The sequence below is a fragment of the Mustela nivalis genome, assembly GCF_964662115.1.
Source record: "Mustela nivalis genome assembly, chromosome: 12".
NCBI lineage: Eukaryota > Metazoa > Chordata > Mammalia > Carnivora > Mustelidae > Mustela > Mustela nivalis.
In genome coordinates this window covers 93,780,393-93,802,636 of record NC_139031.1, presented here as the reverse complement: position 1 = coordinate 93,802,636, position 22,244 = coordinate 93,780,393, and the positions used below count along the sequence as shown (strand labels likewise).

Genomic DNA, 22,244 nt, shown 5'->3' with positions numbered 1-22,244 from the left:
ATGTAATGGTTTTCAGATGCACAACTGGTTATGAACTTTCAGAATGACAACTTGAATTGCTTAAGGATTTGTAGATTTTTCAAATACTTTAACAGTTGTTGTATTTGTCACAGGAAAACAATCTTGTGAGGTATGCTATCATGTATTATGATTCGTTGTTTCACAAATGAAGGACCTAGACTTTAGAAAGATTAAGGGGTTACCAGAGGGTTAAACAGTTCATGAGAAAGAAAGGCAGATCTAAATCCCATGTCTGAAGCCTCTACATCAGTCTTTCCTGTTACACAGCATAGCTTTCTCTCAGTGTGATACTGAGGTAATGAAGCACATGGAAGTCAAAAGGACTCTTACACCCAGTCCTAACTCTAAACACTGCAACTCTGTGCTCTGTGCTTGGACAATCAGGGTGATCTGATCTGTTTTCTTTCTTGAGCAGCCCTTTGGGTTGTAACCCAGCCTTTGCCTGCTATCATGTGTAATGACTAGAAGTACCTAGTTGTTAGTATCTTGGGTTAGCTTTTGTTCTGGGTGCATTCCTCCCTTTCACATGTACTTTGTAGTTTGTAAGCTTACAGAAGGCATAATTTAGCTATAAAATACACATATACATAATTATAGTGTATGCAGATACCTACTGTTTTCATATATATGTGAATATCTGTTAGTGCTCACAGCTGGGCAGGGAGATCAGGAGTGCATTAAGTACATGGAATTGTTAGTTTCTTACTACTTAGGTGCCACACAGTTGGTGAACTCAATTAGTAAAAATCAGACACTAAGGTGAGGTGATCCTGATGGTGGGTATTGAGGAGGGCACGTTTGCATGGAGCACTGGGTGTGGTGCATAAACAGTGAATCTTGGAACACTGAAAAAATAAAATTAAATTTAAAAAAAATCAGACACTAAGAAGGTCATCCTGTCACATGCTGTCAACAAACACCAGGCGCAATGACTAGTTAGGCCCCCAGCTCCTTTCAGTGATTCTGTAGGTAAAATCTGATGTTTTTAACTCTGTTTAGAAAACACTTTGTCATTTTATCTCAGTGTCATATCGTTTAAGCAACTAAATACTCTATCTTATTTCTTTATTAGAGAACAGCACTGCACAAGTGACATCCACAGGAAGCCTCATATTCCAGAACTTTGAGGAGAGCATGAGTGGAGTGTATACATGTTTCCTGGAGTATAAACCTACTGTGGAAGAAATTGTTAAAAATCTTCAACTTAAATATGTTATATATGGTAAGGAGTGCATTTCATTGTATTTTTAACATTTCTTAATGTTTTCAAGTATTTATGTATCTTTAGGTTTGTCTTAAAAGCATTTTGTCATTTTTTAGTCTTTTAATTAAAGAACAATTCCTCCTTTCCTGTGTTTTACAAAGTACTCTGTAAAGTGTTAGTGGTGAGGGCGGGGCTTATTTTTTCAGGGGATAGTTGACAGGAACACATAAATTTAAGCTGATGAATGAAAATGGGAGTTACAGAAATTATGTTTTCAAATTATTATAATATAGCCTGTACTGCTTTTAAATCCTGAAATTTCATGCTTGATGGCACACTGCTATCCCCCTAGACAGGAGCATGAAATGCCACTGTATAATCCTTTTCTAAAAGCAATTTGATCTCTGGAAGTTTGAGATTGGGAAGGCTAGGTGGGTAATGGAGTAGCCAGGAGAACAGCCTGAGCAAAGGTGGCTTATAGGTTCCCTGTCATGGGGAGGCCCACCCATGGCGGAGAGGTAGTAGCCCTCCCCCATGCAGGTGTCTGATCTCCAGCACCTCTCAGTGTGCTACCTCAAGACAGCAGAAGGGACTCTGCACATAGTAATAAGCTAAGGACCTGGACAAGGAGAGATGATCCTGAGAAAGCTGAGTAGGCCCAGTATAATCACAGGGTCCTTATAAGAGGAGGCGTGAGAGTCAGCAGCGCATAAAGGACATGTCATGGTGGAAGGAGAGGTCTCAGTGGTTCTCTTTGAGGATGGAGTAGGGGCCAAACACCAGGGAGTGCAGGAGGCTTCTAGAAGCTGAGGATGGCAGACAGTTTCCTCTAGAGCTTCCAGAAGGAATGTACCCTGATTCTAGCCTTGTAAGATTCACTTTGGACTTCTGATTTTTAGAATTTCAAGATAATAAATTCGTGCCATTTCCAGCCACTACATTTGTGATGATTTGTTACAGTAGCAATAGGAGAGTAATGTACCATCTTTGTTTCAACTGAGTTACAGAACAAATGGCAGAATTATTAGTGGTTTCCTAATAACTTTTGGTCACTGAATAAACACTATCCCATATATCCAAAGAAAGACATCATTTTTATTTTATTTTATTTTATTTTTTATTTATTTATTTTTTTTAATATAATTTTTTATTTTTTATAAACATATATTTTTATCCCCAGGGGTACAGGTCTGTGAATCACCAGGTTTACACACTTCACAGCACTCACCAAAACACATACCCTCCCCAATGTCCATAATACCACCCCCTTCTCCCAAACCCCCTCCCCCCAGCAACCCTCAGTTTGTTTTGTGAGATTAAGAGTCACTTATGGTTTGTCTCCCTCCCAATCCCATCTTGTTTCATTTATTCTTCTCGTACCCACTTAAGCCCCCATGTTGCATCACCACTTCCTCATATCAGGGAGATCATATGATAGTTGTCTTTCTCCACTTGACTTATTTCGCTAAGCATGATACGCTCTAGTTCCATCCATGTTGTCGCAAATGGCAAGATTTCATTTCTTTTGATGGCTGCATAGTATTCCATTGTGTATATATACCACATCTTCTTGATCGATTCATCTGTTGATGGACATCTAGGTTCTTTCCATAGTTTGGCTATTGTGGACATTGCTGCTATAAACATTCGAGTACACGTGCCCCTTTGGATCACTACGTTTGTATCTTTAGGGTGAATACCCAATAGTGCAATTGCTGGGTCATAGGGCATTTCTATTTTCAACATTTTGAGGAACCTCCATGCTGTTTTCCAGAGAGGTTGCACCAGCTTGCATTCCCACCAACAGTGTAGGAGGGTTCCCCTTTCTCCGCATCCTCGCCAGCATCTGTCATTTCCTGACTTGTTGATTTTAGCCATTCTGACTGGTGTGAGGTGATATCTCATTGTGGTTTTGATTTGTATTTCCCTGATGCCGAGTGATATGGAGCACTTTTTCATGTGTCTATTGGCCATCTGGATGTCTTCTTTGCAGAAATGTCTGTTCATGTCCCCTGCCCATTTCTTGATAGGATTATTTGTTCTTTGGGTGTTGAGTTTGCTAAGTTCTTTATAGATTCTGGACACTAGTCCTTTATCTGATATGTCGTTTGCAAATATCTTCTCCCATTCTGTCAGTTGTCTTTTGATTTTGTTAACTGTTTCCTTTGCTGTGCAAAAGCTTTTGATCTTGATGAAATCCCAATAGTTCATTTTTGCCCTTGCTTCCCTTGCCTTTGGCGTTGTTCCTAGGAAGATGTTGCTGCGGCTGAGGTCGAAGAGGTTGCTGCCTGTGTTCTCCTCAAGGATTTTGATGGATTCCTTTCGCACATTGAGGTCCTTGATCCATTTTGAGTCTATTTTCGTGTGTGGTGTAAGGAAATGGTCCAATTTCATTTTTCTGCATGTGGCTGTCCAATTTTCCCAGCACCATTTATTGAAGAGGCTGTCTTTTTTCCATTGGACATTCTTTCCTGCTTTGTCGAAGATTAGTTGACCATAGAGTTGAGGGTCTATTTCTGGGCTCTCTATTCTGTTCCATTGATCTATGGGTCTGTTTTTGTGCCAGTACCATGCTGTCTTGATGATGACAGCTTTGTAATAGAGCTTGAAGTCCGGGATTGTGATGCCACCAACGTTGGCTTTCTTTTTCAATATCCCTTTAGCTATTCGAGGTCTTTTCTGGTTCCATATAAATTTTAGAATTATTTGTTCCATTTCTTTGAAAAATATGGATGGTACTTTGATAGGAATTGCATTAAATGTGTAGATTGCTTTAGGTAACATAGACATTTTCACAATATTTATTCTTCCAATCCAGGAGCATGGAACATTTTTCCATTTCTTTGTGTCTTCCTCAATTTCTGTCATGAGTACTTTATAGTTTTCTGAGTATAGATTCTGTGTCTCTTTGGTTAGGTTTATTCCTAGGTATCTTATGGTTTTGGGTGCAATTGTAAATGGGATTGACTCCTTAATTTCCCTTTCTTCTGTCTTGCTGTTGGTGTAGAGAAATGCAACTGATTTCTGTGCATTGATTTTATATCCTGACACTTTACTGAATTCCTGTATAAGTTATAGCAGTTTTGGAGTGGAGTCTTTTGGGTTTTCCACATATAGTATCATATCATCTGCGAAGAGTGATAATTTGACTTCTTCTTTGCCGATTTGGATGCCTTTAATTTCCTTTTGTTGTCTGATTGCTGAGGCTAGGACCTCTAGTACTATGTTGAATAGCAGTGGTGATAATGGACATCCCTGCCGTGTTCCTGACCTTAGCGGAAAAGCTTTCAGTTTTTCTCCATTGAGAATGATATTTGCGGTGGGTTTTTCATAGATGGCTTTGATGATATTGAGGTATGTGCCCTCTATCCCTACACTTTGAAGAGTTTTGATCAGGAAGGGATGCTGTACTTTGTCAAATGCTTTTTCAGCATCTATTGAGAGTATCATATGGTTCTTGTTCTTTCTTTTATTGATGTGTTGTATCACATTAACTGATTTGCGGATGTTGAACCAACCTTGCAGCCCTGGAATAAATCCCACTTGGTCGTGGTGAATAATCTTTTTAATGTACTGTTGAATCCTATTGGCTAGTATTTTGTTGAGTATTTTCGCATCTGTGTTCATCAAGGATATTGGTCTATAGCTCTCTTTTTTGGTGGGATCCTTGCCTGGTTTTGGGATCAAGGTGATGCTGGCCTCATAAAATGAGTTTGGAAGTTTTCCTTCCATTTCTATTTTTGGGAACAGTTTCAGGAGAATAGGAATTAGTTCTTCTTTAAATGTTTGGTAGAATTCCCCCGGGAAGCCGTCTGGCCCTGGGCTTTTGTTTGTTTGGAGATTTTTAATGACTGTTTCAATCTCCTTACTGGTTATGGGTCTGTTCAGGCTTTCTATTTCTTCCTGGTTCAGTTGTGGTAGTTTATATGTTTCTAGGAATGCATCCATTTCTTCCAGATTGTCAAATTTATTGCCGTAGAGTTGCTCATAGTATGTTCTGATAATTGTTTGTATTTCTTTGGTGTTAGTTGTGATCTCTCCTCTTTCATTCATGATTTTATTTATTTGGGTCCTTTCTCTTTTCTTTTTGATAAGTCGGGCCAGGGGTTTATCAATTTTATTAATTCTTTCAAAGAACCAGCTCCTACTTTCGTTGATTTGTTCTATTGTTTTTTTGGTTACTATTTCATTGATTTCTGCTCTGATCTTTATGATTTCTCTTCTCCTGCTAGGCTTAGGGTTTCTTTCTTGTTCTTTTTCCAGCTCCTTTAGGTGTAGGGTTAGATTGTGTACCTGAGACCTTTCTTGTTTCTTGAGAAAGGCTTGTACCGCTATATATTTTCCTCTCAGGACTGCCTTTGTTGTGTCCCACAGATTTTGAACCGTTGTATTTTCATTATCATTTGTTTCCATGATTTTTTTCAATTCTTCTTTAATTTCCCGGTTGACCCATTCATTCTTTAGAAGGATGCTGTTTAGTCTCCATGTATTTTGGTTCTTTTCAAACTTCCTTTTGTGGTTGAGTTCTAGCTTTAGAGCATTGTGGTCTGAAAATATGCAGGGAATGATCCCAATCTTTTGATACCGGTTGAGTCCTGATTTAGGACCGAGGATGTGATCTATTCTGGAGAATGTTCCATGTGCACTAGAGAAGAATGTGTATTCTGTTGCTTTGGGATGAAATGTTCTGAATATATCTGTGATGTCCATCTGGTTCAGTGTGTCGTTTAAGGCCTTTATTTCCTTGCTGATCTTTTGCTTGGATGATCTGTCCATTTCAGTGAGGGGAGTGTTAAAGTCCCCTACTATTATTGTATTATTGTTGATGTGTTTCTTTGATTTTGTTATTAATTGGTTTATATAGTTGGCTGCTCCCAGGTTGGGGGCATAGATATTTAAAATTGTTAAATCTTCTTGTTGGACAGACCCTTTGAGTATGATATAGTGTCCTTCCTCATCTCTTATTATAGTTTTTGGCTTAAAATCTAATTGATCTGATATAAGGATTGCCACTCCTGCTTTCTTCTGATGTCCATTAGCATGTTAAATTCTTTTCTACCCCCTCACTTTAAATCTGGAGGTGTCTTCGGGCTTAAAATGTGTTTCTTGGAGGCAACATATAGATGGGTTTTGTTTTTTTATCCATTCTGATACTCTGTGTCTTTTGACAGGGGCATTTAGCCCATTCACATTCAGGGTAACTATTGAGAGATATGAATTTAGGGCCATTGTATTGCCTGTAAGGTGGCTGTTACTGTATATGGTCTCTGTTCCTTTCTGATCTACCACTTGTAGGATCTCTCTTTGTTTAGAGGACCCCTTTCAAGATTTCCTGTAGAGCTGGTTTGGTGTTTGCAAATTCTTTCAGTTGTTGTTTGTCCTGGAAGCTTTTAATCTCTCCTTCTATTTTCAATTATAGCCTAGCTGGATATAGTATTCTGGGCTGCATGTTTTTCTCATTTAGTGCTCTGAAAATATCATGCCAGCTCTTTCTGGCCTGCCAGGTCTCTGTGGATAAGTCAGCTGCCAATCTAATATTTTTACCATTGTATGTTACAGACTTCTTTTCCCGGGCTGCTTTCAGGATTTTCTCTTTGTCACTGAGACTTGTAAATTTTACTATTAGGTGACGGGGTGTGGGCCTATTCTTATTGATTTTGAGGGGCGTTCTCTGAACCTCCTGAATTTTGGTGTTTGTTCCCTTTTCCATATTGGGGAAATTCTCCCCAATAATTCTCTCCAGTATACCTTCTGCTCCCCTCTCTCTTTCTTCTTCTTCTGGAATCCCAATTATTCTAATGTTGTTTCGTCTTATGGTGTCACTTATCTCTCGAATTCTCCCCTCGTGGTCCAGTAGCTGTTTGTCCCTCTTTTGCTCAGCTTCTTTATTCTCTGTCATTTGGTCTTCTATATCACTAATTCTTTCTTCTGCCTCATTTATCCTAGCAGTGAGAGCCTCCATTTTTGATTGCACCTCATTAATAGCTTTTTTGATTTCAACTTGGTTAGATTTTAGTTCTTTTATTTCTCCAGAAAGGGCTTTTATATCTCTCGAGAAGGTTTCTCTAATATCTTCCATGCCTTTTTCGAGCCCGGCTAGAACCTTGAGAATTGTCATTCTGAACTCTAGGTCTGACATATTACCAATGTCTGTATTGATTAGGTCCCTAGCTTTCGGTACTGCCTCTTGTTCTTTTTTTTGTGTTGAATTTTTCCGTCTTGTCATTTTGTCCTGATAAGAGTATATGAAGGGGCAAGTAAAATACTAAAAGGGTGGCAACAACCCCAGGAAAATATGCTTTAACCAAATTAGAAGAGATCCAAAATCGTGAGGGGGGAGAAAGGGGATAAAAAGTGGTTCAAAAAGGAAACAATAAAAAAAAAAGAAAAAAGAGAGGAAAAAAAAAAGAATTTTTTAAAAAAAGAAAACACCTAAGAAAAATGTAAAAAAGAAAAAATATATATATGTATTAGATAAACTAGTAAAAAATCGTTAAAAAAGAAAAAGGTAACAGTTAAAAAAAAAAAATTTTACCCGAAGGCAAAAAAAAAAAAAGAAAAAGAAAAAAATTTAATTAAATTAACCGCAAGACTAAAAAAAATCACAGGGAAAAAGCCATGAGTTCCGTGCTTTGCTTTCTCCTCCTCTAGAATTCTGCTGCTCTCCTTGGTATTGAAACCGCACTCTTTGGTAGGTGAACTGGTCTAGGCTGGATTTCTTGTTGATCTTCTGGGGGAGGGGCCTGTTGTAGTGATTCTCAAGTGTCTTTGCCCCAGGCGGAATTGCACTGCTTTTACCCTGGGCCGGGGTGAGTAATCCGCTTGGGTTTGCTTTCAGGAGCTTTTGTTCCCTGAGCGCTTTTCGTAGAGTTCCGGAGGACGGAAATACAAATGGCGGCCTCCTAGTCTCCGGCCCGGAGGAGCCGAGAGCCCAGGGCCGCACTCCTCAGTGCGCGCCTAGAGAACCGGGCTCAGTTACTCCTGTCTGCCTGACCTCCGGCCGCGCTCCGAGCTCACCGAGCCTGCGACCGGTTCAAGGTCACCCCGAGCTGCGAGCTTACTGTCGGCTCTGTCTCTGTAGCCGGCTTTCCCGTTCCAATACCCGCAAGCTCTGCGACACTCAGACACCCCCGATCCTTCTGTGACCCTGCGGGACCTGAGGCCACGCTGACCCCGTGTGGGCTTTGCCCCGGGTAGCCTCTGGAGCGATGTCCCTCAGCGGAACAGACTTTTAAAAGTCCTGATTTTGTGCGCGGTTGCTCTGCCGCTTGCCGGGAGCCGGCCCCTCCACCCAGGGTCTATCTTCCCGTCGCTTTGGATTCACTTCTCCGCCAGTCCTACCTTTCAGAAAGTGGTTGTTTTTCTGTTTCCAGAATTGCTGTTCTTCTTCTCTTCGATCTGCTGATGGATTTGCAGGTGTTTGCAATCTTTAGATAAGCTATCTAGCTGATCTCCGGCTAGCTGAAGTAGTCTCGGCCTGCTACTTCTCCGCCATCTTGACCGATCAGACATCATTTTTAAATGAGAAATCATATTTACTATCATTTGCAAAAATTCCTGAATCAGTCATGCTTCACTTTTGTTACATAGTTTTCTCCATCTTGTTATTTTATAGGTTTTGTCTGTACCGAATATAATTTCTGATAAGAGTGTATTCACATAAACTGACAATTGTAGCATTGCCTTAAATGAATGCTAGTTTATGGTAAATGATGAGCATAGCTAATCTGTGCCAAGCAGTGCTGCATTTTTACATGTAATTCTCATACCCATAAAACGCTTGCCTCTGCAAGGCATTGTCAGAAGTGCTTTATTTGTATTCAGCTAATTTAATCCCCACAACAGACTGTGCAGTACATACTGCTGTGGTCTGCCTGTGTACAAACACTGAGGCATAGAGGGGTTAAGTGAATGTGGGGAGACTCCGATGTGAATCTAGGAATTCTGATTCGGGAGTGTGTGTTCTTACCTTAAAGTTAATTTTGTTATACAGGCACAAAAGCCAATTAAATTCCCTTTTATGTTTTTAGTATAAGTTCTTTAGTATACATGTTTGGTATATAAATGGTGTTTTTAAATTATTTTTGTTAGTATAGCTGACATAAAATGTTACGTTAGTCTTAACTGTACAACATAGCGATTCCACAACTTTAAACTTTATCCTGTGCTCACCAGAAGATACACATGTATTTTCATATTATGGAAACTAAATTGTTAGTATTTCTGTAAGAAGAATTCTATAAGGTAAAGTCTTCTACAGAATATTCAGTGTTATTTTTGATAGAATCTGTCAGTTTCCTACAAAGTGTGGACCAATTTATATCCCTGCCATACTATATGAAAACTTGATCTTTTATAAGATAGGATTTTTTCTGTTGGCTTGTGTTTGGCTTATGCTGAGTAAGCTTCCCTGAATTAGAGGAACTGAATTCACTTATAATTACATTTTTATATATGGAATGTTTAAAATTTTAGAAAGTAACAAAAATAACATAACACCCAGAATTACTATGAGATTTAAATATGGCAAGACCATAGATTTATGGTGACTCATTCCTTTAATATGCCCATCCTTAATTAGTAAATTTGAGCATTTAAAAGTATTTTTGTTACCTAGTGGATTACGTTGCCTTTTTAGTTTTGATGCCATTTTCATTTTGGATGACTTGCCTTTTTCTTAGTAATTTATAGGGTCTTACCAGTCTGCATATCAATCCTTTATCCTACTGCAGTAGCTTCTGCCTATCTCTCAGTATGGTGTTGTTTATACTCCAGAAGGTTCAAATGTTGTTATAGTGAGAGCTACCAGCTTTTTTTTTTTTTTTAAGATTTTATTTATTTGACAGAGAGAAAGAGAGATCACAAGTAGGCAGAGAGGCAGGAAGAGAGGGAGGGGGGAGCAGGCTTTCTGCCGAGCAAAGAGGGGCTCTATCCTGGGACCCTGAGATCATGACCTGAGCTGAAGGCAGAGGCTTAACCCACTGAGCCACCCAGGCGCCTGCCCAGATTTTTTTTTTTTTTAAGATTTTATTTATTTGAGAGAGAGAGAAGGAGAGAGTGAGCAAGTACCCACATGAGAAGGGGGAGGGTCAGAGGGAGAAGCAGACTCCCTGCTGAGCAAGAAGCATGATGCGGGACTGGATCCTGAATCTCCAGGATCATGATCTGAGCGGAAGGCAATCACTTAACCAACTGAACCACCAGGTGCCCTGATTTACCAGCTTTTTGAATTGTGACTTTTTTTTTTTTTGCATTTGATTTTTTTTCTGAGATCATTCCTTATACCTAGAAAATAAAAGTTTCCTATATTTATTTGGTTGGCCTGTGTTTATTTTTTTATTAAAGTATTTATTTATTTATGGCAAGTAGGGGAAGGGGCAGAGAGAGGGTGAGAAAATGTCTCAAGCAGACTCAGAGCTGAGCACAGAGTCTGACATGGGGCTTAATCTCCTGAGCCAAAATCAAGAGTTGGACACTTAACTGACTGAGTCAACCATCACCTGTGTTTTTTTAATTAAACATTTTATTTCAGGATAATTATAGATTCATGGGTAGTTGCAAAATATGATCCAGAGATCCTATGTGTGCTTTTACTCAGTTTTCCCCCATAGTGGCATCTTGTGAACATATTGCACATAATCAGGCCAAGATACTAAGTTCATATTGTACAGCAATCTGAGTCAGGTTCCTCCAGTTTTATAGTCCTTTGTTGTGAGTTTGTGTGTGTGTTTAATTCTCTAAATTTTATCACAGGTGTAGTCTCCTGTATGCACTGCTACAGTTAGGATACATAGCAACACTAGCAACAGAAGTATACTTTGGGTTGTCCTTTTTTTTTTTTTAAAGATTTAATTTATTTATTTAAGAGAGAGAGAGCACAAGCCTGGGTAGAGGGGCAGAGGGAGAGGGAGAAGTGACTTTCTACCCTGAGATCGTGACCTGAGCCAAAGGCAGACACTCAGTGGAAGGCATCTGTGCGTTGTCCTTTTATACTCTACCCATTTCCCTCTTACCACCTCATTGTGACTGATAACCACCATCTTCTCCAATTCTGTAACTTCATCATTTTAAAATTATTATATAAGTACAGGAATAGCATACGTAATTTTATGGGATTGGATTTTCTTCATTTGGCTTAATTCTCTGGAAGTTCATCTGCATGGTGGTGTGCATTTATCATTCATTTCCTTTATTCTGAGCTGTACTTTGCAGCCCACATGTGCCACAGTCTGTTTAACCCCTCACCCGCTGAAGCACGTCCGGGTTGTTTCAGGCTTGGGGCTATAACATGTAAAGTTGCTATGAAGCTTATGTATATTTTTTTTTGTGTAGGTACATGCTTTTATATCTGTGGGATAAATGCCCAAAGTGCATATTGGATGTGGACATGTGATAGTTACATATTAGGTATATAAGAAATTGCCAAATTCTTTGCCACAGCAGCTGTGCAAGTTTACATTCTGCCAACAGCTTCTCTATGTCCTCTCTGGTATTCAGTGTTGTCATTATCTTTTATTTTAACCGTTCTGATGGGTATGAAGTGATATTTCACTGTGGTTTTCGTTAGCGTTTACCTAATATCTGTGGACGTTGAACATAATTTATGAGCATATTTGCCAACTGTATACCCTCTTTGGTTAAATGTCCATTGATATTTTCTAATTGGAATTTTTTTTTTAAGATTTTATTTATTTATTTGACAGAGAGAAATCACAAGTAGATGGAGAGGCAGGCAGAGAGAGAGAGAGAGAGAGGGAAGCAGGCTCCCTGCTGAGCAGAGAGCCCGATGCGGAACTCGATCCCAGGACCCTGAGATCATGACCTGAGCCGAAGGCAGCGGCTTAACCCACTGAGCCACCCAGGCGCCCTCTAATTGGAATTTTTGATGTGGTATTATTGAGTGCCTTGATTTTTTTTTTAAATACATATTTCCATATATATTCTTTGGTAGGTTATGATATTTGCAAATTTTCCCTTCTGGTCTATATCTTTTCAGTGTCTTAATGAGATTTTTTTTCCCCAAAGGGAGGGGATCCAGAATATATTTTTTTAACTTTTAATTTTTTTATCTTGATCCCCTCATCTGTTTTTTCTAACCTTCACTACCTGCCTGTGGCAGCCACCAATCTGTTCTCTGTTATCTATGAGGTTTTCTTTTCTTTCCTTTTTTTTTTTTTTAAGATTATACATATAGGAGAAATCATACAGTATTTGTCTGTCTTTGTCTGATTTATTGCACTTGGTGTAATGCCTTCAAAGTCCACCCATGTTGCTACATGTATGCACGCATGTGTGTGGTCAAATCCCAAGATTTCTTTAGCCATTCAACTGTCACTGGACACGGTTTCCTTATCCTGGCTGTGGTAAGTAGTGCCATAGTGAACATGGGGCTGCAGATATCTTTTTGTGTTAGTGCTTTTTTGTGGGGGCTAAATCTAGAAGTGGAATTGCTGGATCAAAATGTAGTTCAGTTATAATTTCGTAAGGAACCTCTGTACCGTTTTCCACTGGCTGCTCCAGTTTGTTTCCTGTGTTGATTACAGCTCTTCTGACAGGTGCGAGGTGGTATCTCTTTGTGGTTTTGATATGCATTTCCCTGATGATGATGTTGAATATTTTTTTCACGTATCTGTGGGTCATCTCTGTGTCTTTGGAAAAATGCTTATGTAAATCTTCTGCCCATTTTTAATTGAATTGTTTGTGTTTTTTGCTGTTGAGTCGTATTAGGTCTTCAGAAATTTTGGGTATTAACTGCTCATTATACATATGGTTTGCAACAGTTTTCTTCTATTAGTAAGTTATCTTTTTTATTTTGTTGATTATTTCTTTTGCTGTACAGAAGCTTTTTAGTTTTATGTAGTCCCACTTGTTTATTTTTGCTTTTATTGCTTTTATTCTTGGTATCAGAAAAATTGCCAAAGAGCTCATCACCTATATTTTCTTCTAGGAGTTTTATGGTTTTAGGTCTTGCATTCAGTTCTTTAATCTACTTTGAGTTAATTCTTGTGTTTGGTGTAATTTAGTGGCCCAGTTTCTATCCTTTTCTATGGGTGGTCCAGTTTTTCCAGCACCAGTTGTTGAAGAGACTATCCTTTCCATCATTGCATGTTTTTTTTTTCTCTCTCTCTCTCTTTTTTTTTTTTTTGTAAATTAATTAACTGTGTATGTAAGTCTCTTCCATTTATCTGGTTTTTTTTGTTTGTTTTTTTACTTTTTTCATTACTGTAGCTTCATAGTACAGTTTGAATTCAGGGAGTGTGATGCCTCCAGCTTTGTTTTTTCTCAAGATTGCTTTGGCTATTTGGAGTCTTTTGTGGTTCCATATGAATTTTAGGATTGTTTGTTTTATTTCTATAAAAAATGCTATTGAATTCTGATAGGAATTTTATTGAATCAGTTGATAGGGTAGTCTGAACATCTTAGAAATATTCTTACAGTCCATACACATGGACTATTTTTCCATTTATTTATCTTCTACAGTTTCTCTTCCTTTTTTTTCCCCTTTTTTTCCAAAGGTTTTATTTATTTATTTGACAGACAGAAATCACAAGTAGGCAGGGAGGCAGGCAGAGAGAGAGAGGAGAAAGCAGGCTCCCTGCTGAGCAGAGCGCCGGATGCGGGGCTCGGTCCCAGGACCCTGGGATCATGACCTGAGCCGAAGGCAGAGGCTTTAACCCACTGAGCCACCCAGGTGCCCCTACAGTTTCTCTTCTTAATGTCTTGTAATTTGTAGTAGTTTTGCAAAGTCGAAGTTTTTTTAATTTCATGAGGTCTGTTTTATCAGATTTGGTTATTAATCATGCTTTTGGTATCAAGTCTAAAAGTTCTATGCTTAGCCATAGCTAAAGATGATCTATTTCTTCTACAGTCTTAGAGTTTACTTTTAATGGCACAAATTTTCAGTTAATTTTTGTATAAGGTTTGAGGTTTAACTTTTTATATATGGATATACAGTTATGCCAGCTTCACTTCCTGCAAAGTCTGTTCTTCCTTTGATGAATTGTTTTTGTACCTTTGTCAAAAACCAGTTGAGAATACTTGTGGGGGTCTATATCTGTGTTCTCTAATTTCTTTCCTTAATCAATAGGTCTTTTCCTCTGCCAGTACCACACTGTCAATTAATATAACTATATAGAAACATTCAATACCAAGTGAAGTGATTCTTCCCACTATCCTTTTTTTTATGAAGATTGTTTTTGTGTTTTTTGGGACTTCCTCTTTCATATTAACTTTAGAATATCTTGAATGTACCTACAAAATGTCCTGGCAGAATTTCTATGGGAATTACATATACTCTGTAGATAAATTTGGGGGAGAAATGTCACCTCTACTATAGTGAGTGTTTCAATCCATGAACATGGTATATCTCCATTTAATTAGATCTTTCTTAATTTCTTTTATATGTTTTTAAAAAATCTATTCTTATTTCTTTCACGTACATGTTAAGTATATACCTAAGTATATTATTTTGTTTTTTTTTTTTTTTGAATAATTTTGGATGGCATTAGGTTTTAAATTTTGGATTTCAAATGTTTATTGTTAATATATAACCAAGGATTTATTTGTGTCTTAATCTTATAATCTGTTGTCTTGTTAAAGTTACTTAACAGTTCTAGAATCTTTTATTTTGTAAATTCTTTGTGAGACAGTCATGTCATAAACACACAGAGGCAGTTTATTATTATTTTTTTCAATTTGTATGCCTTGTTTTTCTTACTGTGATGACTAGGACTTCTTATATTTTGCTGAATAAGAATGGTTAAAGCAGACATTCTTTCCTTCCTTGTAAATGTGATGTTAACTGTGGTTTTTATGTAGGTTTTCTTGATTAGGTTGAGGAAGTTTCCTGTACCAAATTTGTTGATTATGTTTGTAAGTATGGAAGTTTGTTGGATTTTGTCAAGTGTTTTTTGTTTTTTTTCTGCATTGAGATAATTATGTGGTTTTTATTTTGTAGTGTATTACATTCATTGGTTTTTCAAATGTTTAACTAACCTTGCATTTTGCGATAAATCCCATTTGGTCATGATGTATAATTCTTTCAGTACCCTGCAAGATTCAGTTTACTAGTGTTTTGTTGAAAATTCTTGCATCTGTATTCATAAGAGATTGGTCCAAAGATTTCTTGTGATAAATTTTTTATGTGGTTTTGCTGTGAGGGTAATAATAATATGAATTGGGAAGTTTTTCTTCATTTTCTCATTTTGGAAGAGTTAATTATGAATTGTTAACATTTCTTTAAATGTTTTCTAGAATTTGGCGTGCTTGGGTGGCACAGTGGTTTAAGAATCTGACTCTTAGTTTTGGCCATGAATTTCTTTTTTTTTAAATTTTATTCAGTGTAGTCAGAGAAAATACTGTGTACTTCAGTCCTTTTAAGTTTATTGAGATTGGTAGCTTAGAATATGCAACATCTTTGAGAATGCGCTGTGAGTACTTGAGAAGAACATTTTGCTGCTGTTGGGTGGAGAGTTCTGTAGGTATCTGTTCTGTTTTGTCCCTGACATTACTCAAGTCTTCTATTTATTTGTTGTTCTCCTACCTATTTTTTCTATTATTTTCAGCATGGTATTGACGTCTCTAATAGTGTTGTCTATTTATTTTTGTCAGGTTTTGTTTTGTTTTGTTTTGGTGCTTTGTTCTAAGGCGTGTCTATGTTTGTAATTGTTCTTACTGAGAGATTGTCCCTTTTATCTTAATAAAATGTTCCTTTCTTTCCCTAGGAACTTTTTTTTCTTTTAAAGTCCATCTTACATGATAATTGTGTGGCCACTTCTGCTTTCTTGTGTTTGTATATGTGTTGTTTATAGTTTCATTTTTCATCTTAGTACTTTCAGTTTATTTGTATCATTTAAGGTAACATGTGACTCATTTAGACACCAAGTAACTGATACTGCTTTTTTAACCCAGTTTCACAGTGTCTGCCTTTTAATTAGATAGTATTCACATTTAACATTTTTATATAATTAGATATATACACTGTTGTTTTGTTTCTTGTTTCATGAATGTTCCTCTGTTTCTCATTAATTCTTTTGAAGTAAATGTATGTTTTTAATGTAGCATTTTAATTTCTTTTTTTTTAAGATTTTATTTATTTATTTGACAGAGATCACAAGTAGGCAGAGAGGCAGGCAGAGAGGAGGAAGCAGGCTTCCTGCTGAGCAGAGAGCCCGATGCGGGGCTCAATCCTAGGACCCTGGGATCATGACCTGAGCTGAAGGCAGAGGCTTTAACCCACTGAGCCACTCAGTGCCCCGCATTTTAATTTCTTTAATGATTTTTCACTGTATATTTTTGAGTTACTCCCTTATTGATTGCTCTGAGACTACGACATGTATCTTAGCCTACCACTGTCGCCTTGACATTTATACTAACTTATTTCCAGTGAGATATAGAATGTCACATATATATATATATATATATATATATGTATGTATGTATACACACACATACATATATTCCCTTTTCCTGCTTTTTGTGGTATTAATATTATACATGCTATATTTGTAAATGTTGCATAAGTAACCATACATAGTTATTTTATATAGTTTTATGTGTTTCTGAGAAGCCAGAGCTAGAAAGGAGAGAAAGTGTGTGTTTATAGGTTTTGTTTAATCAGTCTTCTTGTTGATCATGTTTTATTTTCTTCATTTGCTCCCACGTATCAAATTAACCATCCATAGTAATTTCTGTAGCCCTACACAGGGGACCTTTGGTACATTGTACACAAATTCTTTTATACAACTGCTTTTTAAATCCATAAAGAGGAAAAAAGTAGAAGAAATATGCACTTATACTGTCTTCGTAATTATATAATTACCTTTACTAGAACACTTTGTTTTTGGGTGTGGATTCATATTATTGACTGAGGTCATGGTCTTTCAGTCTGAAGAACTTCTTTTAGCTGATTCATTTTTTAGCCAGATCATATCTGCTAAGCCCCTTGGTCCATTTCTCCTTTGCATGTTTTCATTTTTCAACTGCAGTGTGTCCACTTGGTTCATTTTTTTATAATTCTAACTTTATAGATATTCTTTATTTAATGTGAGATTGTCATTATGTCTTCCATCTTTAATAATAATCTTCTTGAGTTATGTTAACATTTTCTTTCTTTTTTATGTGCACAAGCCGGGGGAAGGGGCAGAGGGGGAGAGAGAAAGATTCCCAAACAGGCTCTGTGCTCAGTGTGGAACCAAACATGAGGCTTGATCTCATGACCCTGAGATCACAACCTGAGCCAAAACTGAGTCAGATGCTCAACTGACTGAGCCACCCAGGTGCTGGTTTTAGCATATTTATGATGAATGGTTTGAAATCTTTATCTCTTAAATCCCACGTCTGATCATTCTCAAAAGTGGTTACTGTTCCCTCATTTTTTCCAGTACGTGAGTCATACTTTACTGTTCCTTTTCTAGAAATTGGACTTTTTAGATAGAGTATGAACCCTGGGTAGTAACCCATACCCCTGCTCTCCCCAGCCTTGTGATAATTATTTCATGTTTATTTGCTTAGCAAGTACCTACATCATTTCTGTGAAGTTCACTCCTCACCCACCATAACACGAAGACACCCCCCCACCCCCCGCCCCTGGTTTGTTTTAAGAAGGTGCAGCTTGGGTGTACCCAGAGCAGTTTGATGGATCTTTTGTTTTTGACAGTGCCGTAGACGTAAATTCATCTGAACACTAATCCAGTTAAATTTGGGTTCCTTTGGGGCGCCTGGGTGGCTCAGTGGGTTAAGCCGCTGCCTTCGGCTCAAGTCATGATCTCAGAGTCCTGGGATCGAGTCCCGCATCGGGCTCTCTGCTTGGCGGAGAGCCTGCTTCCCTCTCTCTCTCTGGATGCCTCTCCGTCTACTTGTGATTTCTCTCTGTCAAATTAATAAATAAAATCTTTAAAAAAAAAATTTGGGTTCCTTTGAAAGCGTATTCCCCAGGTCTGTGTTTGAGATTTTTTTCTGACCCCATGGTAGCTCCTCCCCACTGACTTTCCCAGTGTTGTTCTCAGACAAGAAAAGGAGAGGTTTTACTTGCAGTGAGCAAAGAGAACCTCAGGGCTCTTACCCACACTGGTGTCTCCTGGAACAAGAAAATTGGGAAGCTTTAAGCTGAGGGTGCATCCATATTTATGAAGGGGCTTGCTCAAGGGGGAATACAAGTTGGAGTTGGGCAAAAAGTCATTTAAGGTGGCAGAGTCCAGGTCAGTATTCCGAGGGCAGGCAGGGGCAGGCATGGGCAAGCATAATCAGTTCTCTGGCCTGGGTGGGTCCAGCCTCTGAGTGCTCAGAGGGGTTTAGATCCGGTGAAGTTAACGCAAGAGTGTGCTTCAGGTCAGACCTCACTTTGGAATCAGTACTGGGAGTTTGTATGGTTTATTGTTTGCTTACAAATTTTTTGTTTCTCTTTCCACAAAGATTATTTCTGTTATCAGAAAAGTAAAGGATGATAATTGAACATTTGCTGGCTCTGGTTACTGCAAGAAAATATTTAGCCTTCCCTAGTTTCTTTTCTTTTTTTTTTTTTTTTTAAAGATTTTATTTATTTATTCGACAGTCAGAGATCACAAGTAGGCAGAGAGGCAGGCAGAGAGAGAGGAGGAAGCAGGCTCCCTGCTGAGCAGAGAGCCCGATGTGGGGCTCGATCCCAGGACCCTGAGATCATGACCTGAGCTGAAGGCAGAGGCTTAACCCACTGAGCCACCCGCCCCCTTTCCCTAGTTTCTATACACACTTCTTCCCCTGCCCGGGCCTCAGCCACCAGCCGGTGGAGGCGTTGAAGGTTGTGTTGCTGCCAGATGTCATTTCACCTCCTGGATGGTGCCTTATTTCCCATACTTTCACCCAGGAGAATGTGTTTAAATAACACTTTGCATTCCCTGAGCCACAGTGTGCAAGTTAACAAAGAGAGTGGCTTGGATCAGATCTCTCAGCTTTTTGTGGCTTTGAAGTTCTGATACAGTTAAAAGTTGGTGATAGAGTACAATCTAGTAAACTGCTATCTGCTCATGATTAATTGAGATAGTTGTCATAACTAACTAGCACTGGGAATTTTGTCACTAATTTATTGTTTCTGGTATGATTTGGCTGTTTCCTGGTCTGGCACAGGCTGTTCATTCCTGTATGCTTGCCTAAGATGGCCAGGGCCTGAAATTACTGTTCTTATGCCCAGAGAGCTATGACTTTCTTTTTCCAGGAACCCCTCCCTCTTTCTGCTTATGTTAGGTCCATTTTCAGATATTATAAATGGCTGTTTTCTAAAAATAATTGACATTGCTTTCATTGGGAAATGAGCTTGTACCGTTTTTCCACATGTCATGTCATGCTACTGTAATTGTTTTAATATTTTTAATCATCATTACTTTATTGGATACGCTATTTGTTATTTAGTAGTATTTTATTTTAAAATATTTGATAGATTTTTCATTGTTGATTTTTATTTTGATGTCATTATGTCAAGAATGTGGTTATATAATATGTATATAATTATTTTGAATTTCCTATGATTTTTGTATTTTTCCTCTCATTTCAGTGGGATTTTAAAATGGTTAGGGAAGAAAGGTTCTCAGTTTCAGATATTGTAATGGAACTCAGTAAAACTGGTAGATTTATAAGAAACATACCAGTTTTTGCCTATAGTTGGTAATTACAGGACTGTTGTTTGTTTTAAGATGAATAGTTAAACTTTGAGAAATTTCTTTCCTGTTTGAGGAAGAATAATGTATTGGTTAAGGACACAGATTACGTATGAGGCAGGCTTCTTGGTTAGAATCTTAGTTTTGATTTTTTAAAAAAGATTTATTTATTTATTTATTTTGAGGGGTGGGGGAAGAGAGAGAGAGAGAGAACGGACATAAGCAAGTAGGGGGGAAGGGCAGAAGGAGAGGGAGAGAATCTCAGGCAGGTTCCCTGCTGAGTGCAGAGCCTGATATTGAGCTCATCCTCAACCCTGAGATCATGACCTGAGCCAAAATCAAGGGTTGGACGCTTCACCGACTCAGCCACTCAGGCACCCAGAATCTCAGTTTTGATACCATAGGCATGGGGCATGTGATGACATAATCCCTCAATCCCTCAGTTTCCTCAGGATGGATATAAAAATACTATGATCTTATTTCAAGTAACAGTTTCATTTTAGTAGTTGCAGTATATTTTAATTGTTTAAATAGCCACTTTTGTGTTGTTGTTTAATTTTTTACAGCTTATCGTGAGCCTCATTATTATTACCAGTTCACAGCTCGATATCATGCAGCTCCTTGCAATAGTATCTATAATATTTCTTTTGAGAAGAAACTTCTTCAGATTTTGAGCAAATTGGTTCTTGACCTTTCATGTGAAGTTTCTTTACTGAAGTCGGAATGCCATCGTGTTAAAATGCAAAGAGCTGGTTTGCAAAATGAATTGTTCTTTACATTTTCAGGTAAGTATATATAGTTCTTTAAAGAAAATGAATTCAAAACAAAAATGAATTACCTGCAGAATTTTTCAAAAGTAAATGTTACAGATCTGAATATGTTTCATGTTCTCTGCTTTGACTTAGTTCTGATAGGCCCCAACATAAAATTCTGATTCACATACTTAATGAAAAGGTAGCACTTTCCAATATCTAAACCTTGCTGTGGTAATTTATTAGAGAATAGAATTTGGTATAAAGAAATGCCTACCTTGATACTTAGCTGGAAAAGCATCTAATTCTAATAACATGAGTTAATATTACAGACCAGAGGGACCATTGTAACAGCTTACCGTGCTTTTCCTAATTAACACAGAGTGGAGACCCAATGTATTCTAGAAAACAAAGAATTGATTTTGTACCTACATGTATATCTATAAAGGGCCTGTTTATGAATAAATTTACACTGTGGAGTAACGATTCATATGTTTGTATTGGGTCCCCCTGCCCCTGGCAATAGGACTCCATCCTCTTTCCATCTCAGATGATACCGCTTGCTGTTTTCCTTCCTCTTTACTCTGTCCTTCGTTCCTCTACTGCTGATGTTTGATTGTACTCACCCATTTCTCCAATTTTCTGGTTTGTTGTTGATGTTTTGGCCATCTAGAATTGAATTTTTAGACACAGTTGAGATATGTGAAGCTTTACAGGAGAAAAGGTGTTCAACCCCATTTGCACTATCTTTTATCTTCTTTAATGCTTTCCTCTGTCTTCAAAAGAATTTTGGAAGTTAGTCTGTAGCTTCTGAGACAAAGTATCACAGAATCTTTCTTTAGCCCTTCAAGGACTCACTATTAGCATTCATAAGAGTTATGAGGCCTTTGTACCCAGTGTGTTTAATAGGGGCTATTAATAGGCATTTACTAATCCTTACAAGACCTCGGAAGTAAAGTTTAACCCTCAAGATAAGAGAGATGATATACAATAGAAATGAGGCATAGTGGGCTCGAAATGCATATTTCTAATGACTAATGATGTTGAACATCTCATGTGCTTATTGGCCATTTGTATATATTTTTTAGAGAAAAGTATATTCAAGTCCTTTGCCCAATTTTTGCTTTCTTTCCAGCTTTATTGAAATAAATGGGCATATAACAGTATATAAGTTTAAGAAGTACAACATAAGGATTTTGTATGTGTATGTGTGTATCCTGTATCCTGTATATACACACGTGTGTATATATGTACAACTATATATTAATGATTACAACAAAGTTAACACATCATCTCATATACTTACAGTTTATTTTATCTTATTCTTCTGTGGTGAGAAATTTTAAAATCTATTCTTTAAGCAGTTTTCAAATATACACACATTAATTATCAACTATACTAACATTATATCTTCCGTAATTCACACTCTGCCTTATATCTGTGTGCTTACACTTTTTATGACTACAAGTTTATACCCTTTGATTACTTTTATTCATTTGCCTCAGGCCCCACCTGCTACCCCAGCAATCACTAATCAGTTTTCTGTTCCTGTGACTGGTTTTAGTCTATTCTGTATGTTAGTGAATTCATAAGTATTTATTTCTCTGTCTGACTTGTTTCACTTAGCACAATGCCCTA

The 22,244-nt window shown here is 37.8% G+C and overlaps 1 protein-coding gene across 2 annotated transcripts in view; it reads left to right on the top strand.

Annotated features, from left to right (window-relative positions):
- ZPBP (zona pellucida binding protein) overlaps positions 1-22,244 on the top strand; it is a 121,750-nt gene that overhangs the window by 21,503 nt on the left and 78,003 nt on the right. For both annotated transcript variants that reach the window (XR_014301273.1, XM_082693315.1), the window contains exons 4-5: positions 1,094-1,243; positions 20,421-20,639. Coding sequence is in view for 1 of the 2 variants with exons in the window: in XM_082693315.1 (XP_082549441.1) it covers positions 1,094-1,243; positions 20,421-20,639 (369 nt within the window). In the remaining variant the exon portion in view is untranslated. The remainder of the gene's footprint in view (positions 1-1,093; positions 1,244-20,420; positions 20,640-22,244) is intronic.